The sequence below is a fragment of the Abramis brama genome (genome assembly GCF_963993115.1).
Source record: "Abramis brama genome assembly, chromosome: 9".
NCBI classification, from domain to species: Eukaryota; Metazoa; Chordata; class Actinopteri; order Cypriniformes; family Leuciscidae; genus Abramis; species Abramis brama.
The window spans coordinates 16,472,116-16,489,838 of NC_139971.1; the positions used below are offsets into that span (position 1 = coordinate 16,472,116).

General features: G+C 39.3%; 1 protein-coding gene across 3 annotated transcripts in view; it reads right to left on the reverse strand.

Moving 5' to 3' along the window:
- Positions 1-17,723, reverse strand: part of dhx36 (DEAH (Asp-Glu-Ala-His) box polypeptide 36) — a 226,734-nt gene that overhangs the window by 102,300 nt on the left and 106,711 nt on the right. For all 3 annotated transcript variants that reach the window (XR_014607670.1, XM_084123913.1, XM_084123912.1), the window contains exons 12-14: positions 4,532-4,619; positions 858-913; positions 624-688 (exon numbers count right to left, since the gene is read on the reverse strand). Coding sequence is in view for 2 of the 3 variants with exons in the window: in XM_084123913.1 (XP_083980039.1) it covers positions 624-688; positions 858-913; positions 4,532-4,619 (209 nt within the window). In the remaining variant the exon portion in view is untranslated. The remainder of the gene's footprint in view (positions 1-623; positions 689-857; positions 914-4,531; positions 4,620-17,723) is intronic.

Sequence of the window (17,723 nt, forward strand, 5' to 3'; positions counted from 1 at the left end):
TATTGCTCATTGTTAGTTCCTGTTAGTTAATACATTAATGTTAACAAATAAGATATTTTTGCAAAGTGTTAACAAATAGAACCTTATTGTAAATGTTATCAATATTTATGATGAAATATGAGAAAGCTGAAATAACAGTAATGAATCTCTAATAACTGATCAAAGTTCACCATCACAGACTCCAGATGTTTATTACCAGAGACCAAACATTTCAGCGGCAGAACAGCCTGATGATAACTGAATGCAATTAAAAACAGCTCCACTCATGAATTTATTTATGAAACCCCATCAAATTCTGGCTGCTTTCAACTCTTTGTTGAGTTTGTTTGTACAGAGTACAAACAACGCTCAAAGTCTGTTTTAAAGCTGTGTGTTGTTGAGTTTTAATAAGCTGGCTCCATTGCTACTTGGCCACTGCATGGTTCAACTTTTGCATACTGATGGCACCAGCAAGAAAAGCAGCAACAAGAGTTAATTATTCATTATCAAACAAAACTGACAAATGGTTATTTGAATCTTGACAGAGATTCTTTTCATCATACAGTACAACAGACAGAAAAGCACAAAACACACAAACAGAAAAAAATATTTGTATAATCATGAGCACATTCACACAAGCACACCTGGTTTCTGCGATGTTGGTAGCGATCACAATCTTGCGCACTCCCGGGGGTGCCTTTTTGAACACCTGAGGGGAGCAAAGTGTCATTCATGAAAATAATAGCACTATAGAAAGTTTGAGGCGCTGGACTTCACATAGAGCTTAGCGAATTCAATTCAGCAGTCAGATGGGAGGGAAAAATTTGAGAGCTGTTGTGGGAGGCAGAGACCTTGCCACAACTATCTACAACACTCACCTGAGTCTGAGAGACCGTGGGCATCAAAGAGTGGAGGGGGATGATGATAAACCGATCTGAAAGAGAGCCGAGATTTGAGGAACTGTGTATTTGTCATTTCTTCTGCATAAAGACAATAGTAGCTGTGCCCAAAAATGCCGTTTTTGACACTTCTTTCAATGAGTGGGTCACTGACCATTATTGTTTCATACTTTGAAATTTTTTTTGCACTATTTCATGAAAACTGATTCATTTTGTTGCTCCTATAAGAGAATGCATTAGCTCACTTATGAGGGTGTGAAAAGAGCTGTTCTAAATTTGAATAAAGAGGGGATACAGTGAATTGGTCCGCAGAAAATTGCACTTCCCTCTTCATCTTTATAGCACACTTCCCATTGATATAAATGGATACACAGCATTCTCTGATGCACTGTAACTGTAGCTCTTACCATTGCTGGCTCAATGCAATCTCTCTCTTTCTATCGCACAAGCAAAGAGCGAGGGAAAGCGAGAGAGCCTTTCATACCATGTTAAAGGGTTAGTTCTAGCCTATAAATCTAGACGCACCCTAGCGGCAGCAAATTTTATTTTGCAGCCAGGGTCGTCTAGCAACTCTCCGTTGGCTTGCGAGCTGGAAAAAACAAACTCTAGTCAGGCCAATCACATCGTGTATAGAGTCGGTGGGCGGGCTTAACATAATGCCGGCAGAGTTGCTACGGTTCCGCGGGAATTCCCTGCTACTTGAAAACAAAGAAGATGGGTCTTTCGAATCGCCATTGGCCGCGACTCTGGAAGACTTGGAGTTAAGCTTTTCTTTGAGAAAAGAACAAAGAACGGCACTGAAGTCATTCTTAAAAAAAGGAAGATGTGTTCGGAGTTTTGCCGACCGGATACGGCAAAAGTTTAATCTCTCTGACGACGTCACCTTCTTCGTTGCTCTGGTTGGTTGTAGCGCTATCCTATTGTGTGCAGAGGGAATTTGAAAGACAACTGTTTATCCCGCCCCTCGGATTGAGCCCTGCCAATGGTGTGTTCCCAGACCCAACATCTTGATGTGGGTCTGGCTTGTCAGGCTAGGTTAGTTCACCCAAAAATGAAAATTCTGTCAGTAATTACTCACCCTCATGTTGCTCCAACCCCGTAAGACTTTCGTTCGTCTTCGGAACACAAATTAAGATATTTTTGATTAAATCTGAGAGCTGGATCACTCCTCCATAGGCTTCTATGGGATCGAAACTTGCCGGCCCAGAAAAGTTAGTAAAGACATCATTAAAATAGTCCAAGTGACTACAGTGGCTGAACCATAAGTTTATCAAGTGACTAGAATACTTTTTGTGCACAAAAAACCCCCAAAATAATGACTTTATTCAACTATTCATTTTCTTCTATGTGGGCCTGATCTGAATTCACCTGGTGACGTATGCTCACTATTGGCCGACGCTGGTCATGTGTGTGATGCGTGAGCCTACGTGGTGACGTACAACACAGAAGCGCTGCGCTGTTACACTACGTGAATTCACTTGACGCGGTCATAATCTCCTCTTGTGAAACGTCCGCTTGATGTGTGACGCGATCTTAGATCCGGTTAGATATATATACTAAATACCTGCCTTAGCAGTAGCACAAGTAAGCTAGCACCCTGTTCACGGATGGCTTGGAGATTGGGTGTCTTGCGCTCAGAGCGCGTCTCCTCTCAGTTCATTCGAAGAGGTTTTTCTTACCAACGAAAGCTCACAGAAACGTGAAAATGAAAATGTGAAAAATATAGATTATGTGGTTGTTTGCGGCTGACTGAAGCCGTCATCGGAGCTGGAATGTGATACTTTTCTCTGTCATCTCTGTTTGATTCCATTTCACTGCGCGATTCTTTTGAAGATATTTCGATCTATGATTGTCTCACAATGAAATAAACTACATCGCCAAATTCCTTAGAATGAGAGCTTTCTTGTGATATATGACTTGACTGTTTTGTGAAATATATAAAAAAATAATATTTGTAGAAATATTTCTTCGCAATCATAAAGCGTAAATTTTGGCCTGGGACCAATGCATATTTAAGCTAATTTTTCATTTGATATGTATCATAAAAACTAAAGTGATTAAAGTGACTAAAGTATTCTTTGTAAAGTTTAGATTCTAAGCTTTCAAATGATACCATGAATTGGGTGATACCTTATAGGGAAGCCTATAAAAAGAACGTACAAACATTATAACGAAGATTTTCGGACCCGGTACCGGGATCGTGGAGTTTTAATACATAAACATTTTAATTCTACTTAGTTTAATCATAAAAAGAAAATGCTTGAGTGATGTTTCTTTTTTTAGTGACGATATATTCATACAGTGCATCCGGAAATCCGTATATTCACAGTGCATCACTTTTTCCACATTTTGTTGTTACAGCCTTATTCCAAAATGGATTAAATTAATTATTTTTCTCAAAATTCTACAAACAATACCCCATAATAACAATGTTTTTTTGTTTTAAATCTTTGCAAATTCATGGAAAAAAATCACATGTACATAAGTATTCACAGCCTTTGCTCAATACTATGTTGAATCCCCTTTGGCACCAATTACAGCCTCAAGTCTTTTTGAGTATGATGCAACAAGCTTGGCACACCTAATTTTGGTCAGTTTTCCCATTCTTCTTTGCAGAACCTCTCAAGCTCCATCAGGTTGGATGGGGAGTGTCGGTGCACAGCCATTTTCAGATCTCTCCAGAGATGTTCAATCGGGTTCAAGTCTGGGCTCTGGCTGGGCCACTCAAGGACATTCACAGAGTTGTCCCGTAGCCACTCAATCTTTGTTTCATCAGACCAGAGAATTTTGTTTCTCATGGTCTGAGAGTCCTTCAAGTGCCTTTTGGCAAACTCCAGGCGGGCTGTCATGTGCCTTTTATTGAGGAGTGGCTTCCGTCTGGCCACTCTACCATACAGGCCTGATTGGTGGAGTGCTGCAGAGATAATTGCTCTTCTGGAAGGTTCTCCTCTCTCCACAGAGAAACGCTGGAGTTCTTGGTCACCTCCCTGACTAAGGCCCTTCTCCCCCGATCACTCAGTTTGGCCGGGCGGCAAGCTCTAGGAAGAGTCCTGGTGGTTCCAAACTTCTTCCATTGACGGATGATGGAGGCCGCTGTGCTCATTGGGACCTTCAATGCTGAAGACATTTTTCTGTACCCTTCCCCAGATCTGTGCCTCGATGCAATTCTGTCTCGGAGGTCTACAGGCAATTCCTTGGACTTCATGACTTGGTTTGAGCTCTGACAGGCACTGTTAACTGTGGGACCTTATATAGACAGGTGTGTCCCTTTCCAAATCATGTCCAATCAACTGCATTTACCACAGGTGGACTCCAATCAAGTTGTAGAAACATCTCAAGGATAATCAGTGGAAACAGGAAACACCAGAGCTCAATTTTGAGTGTCATGGCAAAGGTGTTTATTTTTAATACATTTGCAAAGATTTCAAACAAACTTCTTCCACATTGTCATTATGGGGTATTGTTTGTAGAATTTTGAGGAAAATAATGAATTTAATCCATTTTGGAATAAGGCTGTAACATAACAAAATGTGGAAAAAGTGAAGCGCTGTGAATACTTTCCGGATGCACTGTATGAGAAAACCATAAAACTGGGTCCTTTTGTGAAGAGAAACTGATTTGATTTAGAGAATATATATTTATGTATAATCTACCTGACTTAAACATCTGGTCAGCCATGATCAAATCATTCAGGGTGCTGATGTTGTCCCATCCAGGAAGAAACACTAGAATTGCTCCATCCTGAAAGACAAAGCAGCATCAACATGTCAACAAGATTACATTTGTTTTTTTTTGAATATCATTCAATATTTTGGGGTCAGTAAGATTTTTTTATTTTTAAGAAAGTAATACTTGTATTTAGTAAGTACGCATAAATAGATCAAAAGTGACAGTAAAATCATTAAAAAATTTAACAAATAATTTTTTGGGGAATAAATGTGTTTTTGTTTTTTTAATATTCATCAAATAATCCAGAAAAATAGTAAGCATAACCATTTTCAACATTGATAAGAAATGTTTCTTGAGCACCAAATCAGCATATTATAATGATTTCTGTAGGATCATGTGACACTGAAAAAGGGAGCAATCCAGCAATAATCACATGAATATAATATTAAAATATATGAAAAAAAAGAAAAAAAAAGTTATTTTAAATTGCATTCTTTTTTCACAAGTTTACTGTTTTCACTGTATTTTCAATCAAATAAATGCAGTCTTGATGAGCATAAAGGCTTTCAAAAACATTCTAAAAATCTTACCAACTTCTTTATTTTACACAAACTGCAGTGCTCATTTCAGGTTATAAATTTGAACAACCCCCTAACAAGCAAGGATGACAATAATTTAAAAAAAACATCTACTAGGGATCAGAATATTACAGACTTTGGTCTGGACTCTTTTTCACTTGGGCATGTAAACGTACTCGGTTACCTAATGTAACCTCGGTTCTCTCTAGAAGAGGGAACGAGTATTGCGTAAGTTGCTTACGCTACGGGTAAAGTCATCTTTTCTCGAGATATGAAGCCAAAAAATTATCCTTAATTTTTGTATTTATTGTCAACGCAGTGCAGCAGCTAGCAGACCTAGAGCGAGCTGTCTAGCGCACTCATTGGCTGCCCTGCAGCAACTGCAGCAGCCTACCACTGAGCCCTGCGTGACATCGCGCCCTCACGCGTCAAAGCCCGCCAGAACGGGAGTGGCTTAGCGTATATAAGGAAGGGCTCGGAGGCTGTTTCCCTGGTTTTCATCGACTGAAGAAAAATCAGCTCGTGGCGCGAGCACGGCAGGTTACGCAATACTCGTTCCCTCTTCTAGAGAGAACCGAGGTTACATTAGGTAACCGAATACGTTCTCTTATGAGAGGTTCCCTCGTATTGCGTAAGTTGCTTACGCTACGGGAACCCATTGTCAATGCCGTGTGCGCCAAGCATCCACTACATGAGTCCCAGGGGAATCCCGGGGAACACAGATAAGTGGGAAACAGGCAGCCAGCAACGCGGGCCGGCGCATGTACATAAGCACACCGTAGGGGGATACAGAGCGGCGCTGTCGGTCTATATTAAAGAATATCAACCCTTATAGTGCAGCTCAACCAGGAGAGCTAGTGTCACGTGAGAGTAGCCTGCACACAAACAATCTGGGCAGAACCTACACACCGCTTAGACTGACAAAAGTTTAGCCTGCAAAGCGGGAACTTCCAGGTTATAAAACCTAACAAATGTAGAGGGGGAGGCCCAGCCCGCCGCCATTCAAATGTCATGAATAGAAATTCCGCTGGACCAAGCCTACGATGAGGCCATGCCTCTAGTGGAATGAGCCCTGATGCCCAGAGGGCACTGCAGGTGTTTAGACGCATAAGCTGCTGCGATAGCATCCACTATCCATCTGGACAGGCTATGTTTCGAGGCGGCGAGACCCTTGGTGCGCCCACCAAATGAAACAAAGAGCTGCTCCGAGCGCCTGAAGGCGGTGGAGCGCGTAATGTAAAACTCTCAGCGCCCTGACAGGGCAGAGGAGGTTATTATCGCCCTCGCTACCGGATGCTGGCAGAGCCGATAGAGAGATGACCTGCGCTCTGAAGGGAGTGCCAATCACCTTGGGTACATAACCATGTCTCGGTTTAAGGATGACTTTAGAGTCATTTGGTCCAAACTCAAGACACGTGGCACTAACATACAGCGCTTGTAGATCCCCCACACGTTTGACTGATGACAGGGCTATCAGAAAAACGGTTTTGAGCGAAAGGTATTTTAGATCCACGGAATCTAATGGTTCAAAGGGATGTGTTTTCAGGGCCTCTAGGACCAAAGAAAGATCCCAAATAGGAACCGACGGGGGCCGCGGGGGATTCATCCTCCTGGCTCCTCTAAGGAAGCGGATAATGAGCTCGTTCCTTCCTATTGACTGGCCGCGTGTCGACTCTGCGAACGCTGCAATAGCCGCAACATACACTTTGAGCGTGGAGGGGGACCTGCCCTCGTCCAACAGCTCTTGAAGGAAGCAAAGCACCCACGAGACCCCACAAGTTCGTGGGTCTAGATTTTTGTCGGCGCACCATGAGGAGAACACAGACCATTTAGACACGTAAAGCCTTCTCGTAGAAGGAGCTCTAGACTGCGTGATCGTGTTCACAACCCCTTCTGGCAAGGCAACAGGTATCCGTTGATTATCCATGCATGCAGAGACCAGCGCTCTGGATGGGGATGCCAAATTGAGCCGCCGGCTTGAGAGAGAAGATCTCTCCTCACCGGAATCGGCCATGGGGCCACGTGTGACAGCCACATCAGCTCTGCTCCAACGGCATGAGCTGGATAACCAGGCATTACACTCAGTGGTAGGCTGCTGCAGTTGTAGCAGGGCAGCCAATGAGCGCGCTAGACAGCTCGCTCTAGGTCTACTAGCTGCTGCACTGCGTTGACAATAAATACAAAAATTAAGGATAATTTTTTGGCTTCATATCTTGAGAAAAGATGACTTTACCCGTAGCGTAAGCAACTTACGCAATACGAGAGAACCTCTCGTAAGAGAACCACATAACAACAACTCAGAATACCCTGGCAACCACACAGCCTGACACTACAATGAAGAACACCCTAGCAACCACATAACAACTTGGAAGCCACCCTCAACAGCCTTGCATCACCCATGTGTCATATCAAATGTGACTTAACCACTCAGTCACTTCAAGCACACAAACTTACTTGCAAACAAAGACACCATTAATGAACTCACATGGTCAAAATGAAGGGTTTTCAGTTTTTTGTTGCTAAGTATTTCTGAGAGTTCCTAAATCACCACAAGCACAAATTGCATTTCCATACTGCGATCTGATGGGTAATTTCGGTCCTAAAAATGGAGCCGCCTACCAAAGTCAGATAAAGTGAATCAAATCTATTACGTTAGCAAAAGCAATCAGATGGTTTACCCTCATAAAAATTCAGTGTGAGTCGGAGGGGAGGAGGGAGATAAAACATGAAGTGTTCCTAGGCGGCCCTGGTTCTATATTTAACACCCCAGCAACGTCATATCAAGGGTACATGACAAATTAAACAGAATCGACTTGCTCTTGCAGTGCATGCACTGCAAAAAATGCTTTTCTTACTAAGTATTTTTTGTCTTGTTTCCAGTCCAAATATCTACAAATTCTTAAATCAAGATGTATTTACTAGATGAGTAAAATGACATAAGATATTATGTCCTGTTTTAAGGGGGATTTAATCAAAATTAAGTGAGTTTTTGCTTAAAACAAGCAGAATTATCTGCCAGTGGGGTAAGGAAAATAATCTTGTTTTAAGATTATTAAAATAATAAAAATCTTGAAACAAGATTATTTTCCTTACCCCACTGGCAGATAATTCTGCTTGTTTTAAGCAAAAACTCACTTAATTTTGATTAAATCCCCCTTAAAACAGGACATAATACCTTGTGTCATTTTACTCATCTAGTAAATACATCTTGATTTAAGAATTTTTAGATATTTGGACTGGAACCAAGACAAAAATACTTAGTAAGAAAAGCATTTCTTGCAGTGTGCTTGCACATGAGCGTGTCACTGGTTGTGCATTCCAACAGGAATCGGTATGTGTATGTGTGTGAATACGTTTCAGAGCATTCTGTGACCCAGATTCCCCTGTGTGGAGCAAAACAAACCTGACAATAAAAAGCCCATTATTCCCAAATGTTATGGTTAATTACCAAAACTTAATCTTCCTGTTCTGCTGTGACATCCAGGACTGTGACACTGATGACGCAAGTGCTCCTTTCTACGAAAACTTTGCTCTTCCTCCCAGATAAAGACAACAAATACTTTGAGGCAGATGTGATGGGACTAGTTCATACTTCACAGTACAGAGCAGGTTATTTGCCTGTTATTTTAGAGGTTATGTTTTCAAGCCAGAGCTCATTTCTTCTTAGACACGTACAATCTTACAATAGCAATACTCGCCTCCTGAAAGACAACCCACTCTGCTGTCTCTGACATTTTGGACATGGAGAATTTCATTTATTTGCTGCACTTTCCTAGTAAGGGTCAGTGGACTCTCAACTGCCATACAGTAATTAAATGTATATACAATTATGCTGTCTCACGAAATGTAAATGTTTGACTACGTAACTATAAACAAAGATAGTCTTAGTTTGCCAACATGAACACCATGGCTCAATGTGGCATTAAGCATGTACCTTGTAACCACTAGGCCACATCTTCAGTTTGATTACAATTTTGGGGTATGACCTAAAATAATAAAAGTGGTATTATCAGACTAGGCCCAAACGGACATTTGGTGAGGACTTAGAGGGCCATTTGTGCACCAAGAAAGATTGTACAGAACAAATTGAAGTGCTGATTTTATTTTTTATCCAAATAATATTCTGTGTAAATATAAATATAAAATATAAATATCTGTGTAATATAAAATGTAAAACCATTTATTCAATTCATGTTTCAAAATGTAGTCAAATAAATGAATCTTTTAGATATAAAATATTTTTAAATACACATTTTCAATTGCATTTTGAAAAACCATTTGATCTCGCAATCTTAGTTAATATTAATTTCAACGTTTACTAATACATTATTAAAATCAAAGGTTGTATTTGCTAACATTAATTAATGTACCGTGAACTAACTTGAACAAACAGTGAACAGCTGGATTTTTATTAACAAAGATTAATAAACACTATAACAAATGTATTGCTCATTGTTAGTTCATGTTAGTTAATACATTAACTAATTTTAACTAATGAACCTTATTGTAAAGTGTTACCGATAAGAAATATATAAATAATAAAAGGAATGGTCCAAAAAGTTATAAGAAGATATCATCACCCTTCACAAACAAGGAACAGGATACAAAAAGATGGAGAAGGCAATAAATGTTCCTAGAGACACCGTTGGAAGCATAGTTCGCAAGTTCAAAGTTAAAGGAAGAGTGGTTACACTACCTGGACGTTGCAGAAAAGGAATATATCAACGATTGCAACCAGATTTCTGAGAAGATGGGCTCAGAAAAACCCTTGAGTGGCTGTAAAAGACCTGTAGCAAGACTTGGTGGCAACAGGCACTGAGGTTTCAGCTTGCACAGTAAGGCGCGTAACTCCAAGACGTACACCACTTCTGACCCAAAAGCACAAGAAAAGTTGGCTCGAATTTGCATAACTATTATATAAATAAGCCACAGAAGTTTTGAGATTCTGTTCTGTGGAGCAATGAAATAAAACTGGAACTTTTCGCCCTATGGATCAGCGATATGTCTGGAGGAAAAAGAATGAAGCATTTGCTGAAAAGAACACTCTGTCTACAGTTAAGCATGATGGTGGCTCGGTGATGCTCTGGGGCTGCTTTGCATCCTCTGGCACTGAAAACCTTCAGCGTGTGGAAGGCAAGATGGATTCATTTTTGTATAAAATGTCATGCCAGCAGTGAGGAAGCTAAAGCTTGTGCGTCATTGGACCTTCTAACAGGACAATGATCCCTAGCATACCTCAAATTCCACCAAGGCTTGGTTGCAGAAGTAGTAAGGGAAGATTCTACAGTGGCCATCACAGTCACCTGATTTGAACCCCAAAGAAAATCTCTGGTGGTATTTGAAGGCGGCAGTAGCAGCACATAAACCCAAGAATATTACTGAACTGGAGGCCATTGCTATTGAGGAATGGGCTAAGATGGAGTCACGTGATGGCAAGCTGGGAAACGGCAGCACGCTAGAGCAGCGCTCCTGATGCCCACCATCAATTAGATAATTTAGTATACACTTCGTTCGCAAAATTAATCAAATTTCGATAGACAACTTACTTTTTACTTGAAGCATCCGACAAACGACAAAATGACATCTTCCAAGCAACCAATTCGAGGGGTGCAAACACGTCTGAAAACAACGACCCCAGAAGCTAACGATTCCCCGTCACCAGAGTCAAGTAATCAAAACCCGAACTGGAAAGATCTTTTTGCTGAAATTAGTCAAATGAACGTGACTTTGCAGGGGGTTGCAAATGATGTGATAACTATCAAAGCGACTACTACGGAACTTAAAGATGCGATTAGCTCCGTACAGGCCAGACTCGACGAAGCCGAGAATCGCATCTCGCACTTGGAAGACGCATTGAATCGCTTGACTGGTGATACTGAGAGGATGGCGAAACTTGTGGACGAACTCTGGAATAAAGCTGAGGATTTGGAAAATTGCAGCAGATGGAATAACATCAAAATAATCGGCCTCAAAGAGGGGAAAGAAGCAGGCTGCAAAATGAACGAGTACGTACAAAAGATCCTGTCAGAGGGGCTCGGGCTGACGTGTTCGGAGTTTGAGATTGAGCGGAGTCATCGGAGCCTCGGGCCTAAGCCTAATGATGATCAACGTCCCCGGGTCGTGTTGGTGAAATTTCTACGTTATACCACGAGGGAGAAAGTCCTGGCTGAAGCGAAAAAGAGCAGGGGTTTTGAATGGGAGGAATGCAAGCTGTCCATCTTCGAGGATATGTCGAGGGAGAGAGCCATAATGAGGATGAAATTCTCCGCAGCAAAGAAGTTACTCTGGGACCGTGAGGTTCGACACACCCTGGCTCACCCAGCGACACTGAGGTTTACTTGGAAGGGAAAAAAGCAGAGTTTTACTGACCACATGGATGCGGAAAGATATATAAAGGAGCACATCCAATTGCAAGGAGGTGACAATTAAAGTGTTGTGACTGGATTATATGCAAGTCGAAGTATTATGAAACGTGGTTGTTATGGTGGGTGGGGGAAAGCTTTGGGGTCTGTCTTCCCGAGTCAGTGAGTTTTTGCTGACCGCGAGTGTTTGCTGACCGCGAGCATCACGGACCAAAGGTGTGACCCAGAAGTGGGCTCGCTGCCCCTTATGGGCAGTGTTTTGAGTTTAATTTTTTCTCCCTTATTTGTTTTGTTTTTTGTATGTTCTTCAAGGATTCGTTGTACACAAAAATGTGATGGATAGTCAATGTGTAAATTTTAGGGGTGTCCCCGACTATGGATTTTCATAGTCGAATCAGAATCGTCATGTCTTGCTTATAGTCGACTAATAGTCGAATCATGTGTATGGGGGTGGGGGTGGGGGCGGGGGCGGGGCTTTAACATTTCAAAGCCGCGATGTACAGAAAAATCACACAAAGATATAGAAGAAAATGTATAAAAACATTTTGGATCAATAAAACTAAGAAATAACATAAATAACATAAATAACTCCAGAAAGGCCACAGACAGGATTTGCATTTCACATACAAATCAAATTAAATCGGCTCTATACACCACAACATCGATAAACCAAAAAATAAACAATTAATTTACTAAATTAAATTAGAACAGAATATACCTTTCTAATAAATAAAAATACAAAATAAATCAGAATCAAGTCACAAGATGAGCAAATGTGTGCAAAATGCCTAAAGTGCAGGGGAACATATATTCAAAACACAAGCCACAAATAGTTAGATTAGATAACCCTGACAGATCAATAAATAAAATAAAAATAAAGAAATTATTAAAATAACGATAGTAGGCTAGCCAATTTTCAACTTTGTCTTTTTAACTGCAGAAACAACAATAAATGCTAAACTGGAGTGGCAGTCTTTTTAGCTAAAAATGTTCACACTCACAGCATCCAAAAATCAAATTAGAACCGGCTAAAAAGTTTTGAAATCACTTGTACCCTACCTGATCGAGAGAACAAATCCAATCTTTCACTCTGTCTGTGTCCGTTGGAGTCTTTTCAAATTGTGCGCGCGGATAAAATACATAACGTGAAACTTGTTAACGTTGGCCGGCAGAAGTGCGATCATGGTTTTCCTGATGCTAAATCCAGTCTTGGAGAATATCCTTTCTGACGGTGTACATCCACACTTTATATTTTCTTATCCCAGACATTGTTATTTTAAAGATTTAAATCCTTCCTTGCCGCCAAGACGCTCCTCTGTCGGTTACGGATTGAAAGTGAAACTTAAATCTGTCACGCGGACGCGGGGTGTTTGGATTTATTTACGCACGTTAAAAAATATTTATTAAAAGCTTATTTCTTTGCCCATTTTTATATACAGCATTATCATAATAGGCTGAATATTAACATATTGACAGAAAACCGGTAGTTCTACGTGAAGTCAGACATTGAGCGCCCTCATATAGCCAAAGTGGCATGATCCTCGTTTCATAACACCTCTGCAAAGATTCGACCATGAGATCGGTAGTCGAATCAGGCTCCTCCAATCGAAGCATCGAATCTTCGACTATTTGGGGTCACCCCTAGTAAATTTCATATCTTGGAATATAAATGGCTGTGGGTCACCTGTTAAAAGGAAAAAAATACTTTCGTATTTTAAGATTAGAAAAGCTGACATTGTCTTTTTACAAGAAACGCATTTCAAAGATGAAAAGGAAGCCTTGAAACTTAAATGTGGCTGGGTTGGACATGTTTTTCATAATTCTGTATCAAGCAAGAGGAGTGGAGTAGCCATTCTAGTGAGGAAGAAAATACATTTTGTAATGATGAATCAACATAAAGACAAGGAAGGTTGTTTACTCTGCATAGAAACTAAGCTCAATGATGTTAAAGTAGTGCTGTGTAATGTACATGCACCAAATAAGGAGGAGCCTGAATTCTTTCATGAGGTAAACAAAATATTAGCCAACCTCGAGGGATATGTTATACTTGGAGGTGACTTTAATCAGACTATGGATGGCATCCTGGACAGAAGTCAAAACAACATCAGATCAATCCCTATAGATAGCGCTGCTATTCACACTCTCAAAGATGACAATGGACTAACAGGTATTTGGAGATTGGTTAATCCACGAGAAAGGGAATACACATTCTTCTCAAAGTTGTCACAAGACCTTTTCAAGAATTGATTATTTTTTTATCTCCAACTCTTTAACTGACTCTGTTGCTGAATGTATAATTGGAGTAATAGGATTGACAGATCATGCACATGTGGAGTTAAAGTTAGAAATTAAGGTAGATTATAAGAAAAGGGGGAGATGGAGGCTAAATACCTTTATGCTGGAGGATAAGGTCTTTGTAGATTCACTGCAGGACGACATAAAGATGTTTTTGAACTTAATATTGGGTCAGAGATTAGCAACAGTTTGGGATGCCTCTATCAGGGGAAAATGTATTGCTTATGCCAGTAGGAAGAAAAAAGAAAGTGTCAAAAAAGTGAAACTTTTAGAAAAACAAATCAGTGATTTTGAAAAAGAATTGGTGCTAGGTTTTACAGATTTGAAGTTTAAACAGCTTTGTCAATTAAAATTTGATCTTCACGAATTCTTTAACCCTCTGGGCTTCTTCGTCCGAAAACGACCGAAAACTTGAACGTTTCGAAATGTTTAATTTTTTTGCTTCATCGGATGGGGGTGAAACTTGGTGACTTTTGTTGTATTACCTATATGAACACACACAAAAAAAATCAAGGAGATGATTCTGATATGTTAAAGGGTCGTAAAAAAAATAGTCACACTTAGCTTCCTCCCGGTCAAAAACGGGCGACATAGGAAATGAATGGGAAATACGAAAAAATAGGAAAACTCAGAGAAACTTTTGGTGGTACAAGCTCAGCCACTGTGCTGAAAAAAAGTGTACAGCAATGAAGGAGTGACACTCTAAAACATCAAGAGTGCAAATAAGACACCCTCCCCCCCACACACACACACCCACACACACAAACACACACACAGAAAAATGAACTGGTAAGACTGAAACAGCAAATTTTGCTCCAAACTATATAAAAATTATATAATCATAATAACTCCAAAACTATAGCAAGGAGCAGTGCCGGCCCGAGCCTTTTGGGGGCCCTAAGCAGAATTTGATTTGGGGGCCCCCTCCCACCACGCGGAGTCACCTGTGCTTGACGATTATTGACACAATGTCACTCTATAATGTTACATTATAAATTAATACAGTGAGGTTATGTATTAATACAAAATAAATACTTAATAAAAAATAGATGCTTAAATAAAAATGTTTTAACTTTTTCTTTACTCTTTTACTAACTCTTTGAAACTTCTGAAAACAAATTGTCACAAAACATATTTAAAAAAATTATTTGCAAAATATCCTCCAACGTTTTGCAACACTTTGCAGTTTGAATGATGTCTTGTATGAACATGACGGAGTATGTTTTTATGTTTCCACTGTTCGATCGCGCCCGCGCCTCACACACACACACACCATATTCCAGCATTGCAATCTTGACATCGCAGCCTGTTCGTTATAGCCGTAATAAAATATAATAATAAAATAGTCAACCTAACATATAAAAATTACACTTCTCTGTTTAAATAGTCAGTGGTAGCCTACAATTCGTACCATTCAGCGCTGCGCAGCCTAAGCACCGCTCCACTGTGATGTTTCCAAGCACATTTTTGCGCATGTGAAGAGAATGATTTTTTTCCCTCGATATTGGAACGTGGGTGAAGTACAAAGAAGCCTATAATAAAGAATAGTTTACCATCCAAATCCATCGCGAATGTTGAAACATTTTGATTCTAATGAGAGAGATACGTGAGCCCAACGCCGCTTTCACTTTCGCTTTAAATTATTTCGTTTTGGCTTGTTTATAGTTATTTTTTTATTCTTGTTCTGTTCTGAATATCATTAAATGTAAAGGATAAATCATTGATCAAATCAAATTTTTGTGACATGGCTTAACATTACCGTGACTTTGCGCACGAATTGTCTATGCACGCGAGGTTATGCGCATGACTCAAACACTGGCAGACACAGCAGCAGTTGTAGGCAGGTATATTGATCATGAAATCAGAATTTTCTTGTCTTGAATTATTAATCCATTCATTCATTTATGTCACTTGTTTAATTTAATTAATATGTAAAAAAAAAAAAAAAAAAAAAACTCGCTTGGGGGCCCCCTGGTGGCGAGGGGGCCCCAAGCAGCCGCTTAGTTCGCTTATGCCTCGGGCCGGCCCTGGCAAGGAGAGTCAAAAGGTAGGTATCGTTTGAAAGAACTCTTTTTACATTTTTTGAAAATATAAATTACATTACATTTGGACATTGTCCTGCCGAGAAACAGCGGATAAAAGACAAAATATATATATCATTTTTATTATGATTTTGCATATCTTTCTTATTTGTCATGGAATAACTCAGGAAGGAAATAAGGTAGGAGGAAAAATATTTTTTAGTCCCCCTACATGTTAGCTGCATCTGGATAAAAAAATAAAAAAATTTGGATAAAGGAATCAAATGTTACAGCATTTGGAAAAGAGATAGCCTTTTTGTACAGTCTTTGACACCCCCTCATGGGCAATTTTTTCTCCATGAAGAATATCTTGTCATAAAAGCAATAGATTATGTTAATTTTGGGCTCATTTTAATTGTAATAATATGCTGTAAAAAATGAAGTGCCATTTTCAATGATCTGTGAATGTTTCATGAGCTGTATGATGTTTTTGACACATTGCAGTACATTATTTTATAGATTATGAAAAAAAAGAAATTCTATTTATCAGCAAATAACTCAGCAATACTTAAGAGTTTTTCAAAGTGGATACATTCACTGTAAAGTTCAGACTCTAAGCTTTCAAATGACATCAACTTTGTGTTAATCAAGGCAAGATTTTTGAAAAATATGGTAATGAATATTTTCGCAGCTAGGTGGCGCCTGCTGGCGGTACACTCGGTTTTAGAGGGATTACTCAGCACTCGATAGGAGTTAATAAATGTAATTAGATGCATTAAGAAGCTGAGATCCTAAGCTTTAAAATTATATTTTGTGTTGTTCCATTCAGTGGTTGCTAAGTAATTAATTTTTTTCTTTCCGAATGGGAATAAATCAAATAAAAAAATAAAAAAGCTATAGCTATAGGTTATAGGACATGACACACATTTATATATTTTGAAGCCACTAGATGGCGCTCTTCTCACTTGAAATTTTTTTTTTTTTAGGCCTGCACTCTATTTTTGTGTGAAATGTTGCATTTATTGAAAAAAAATAAAAAAAAATATATATATATTAATTCTAATGGAAAAAATAGCTCATAAAAATTATATAATTAATGCGAAGTATCATAAAAAACTCTAAAAATTCTAAATAATAATCAGAAAATATTATAGAACAAAAATATATTTGATTGGTTATCCTGGGAAAAAATAAAGTTACATTTTAAGGCTTCGTCCGTTTTTGACCGGGAGGAAGCTAAGTGTGACCCATTTACGAAGAAGCCCAGAGGGTTAATAAGAAAGCAGAATATGCATTATTTAGATTGAAGACGAAGTATTATGAGACCGGGGAAAAAGCCGGAAAACTCCTTGCTAGGCAGATTAAGCAACATGATGCATCTCACGTCATACCTGCAATTAAGGAGGGAAATAATGTGTTCACTTCCAACAAAGAAATTAATCGGGTTTTTAACCAGTTCTACTCAAAACTGTACACATCAGAATCCGATTACAGTCCAAAGGAGTTAAAAGACTTTTTAGCCAATGTTTCATTGCCCACTTTAACCCCTGACGAACGAGATTCAATAGATGCACCTATAACAAAAGAAGAGGTTAGAACTATTATAATGTCTTTGAAATCTGGAAAATCACCAGGCTCTGACGGATTTCCAGTTGACCCCAATATTAACTGAGGTATATTCAGAAGTACTTGTGAATGATATGTTACCTGACAGTTTTAATGAAGCCTTATTATCACTCATACCAAAACCCGAAAGAGATTCGATGGATCCTGCTAATTACCGTCCAATAAGTTTATTAAATGTAGATTGTAAAGTGTTAACAAAATTATTAGCCTCACGATTAGAAGGTATTTTACCTAAAATTATACACAGAGATCAGGTAGGCTTTATTAAAAATAGATCCTCGTCTGACAATATGA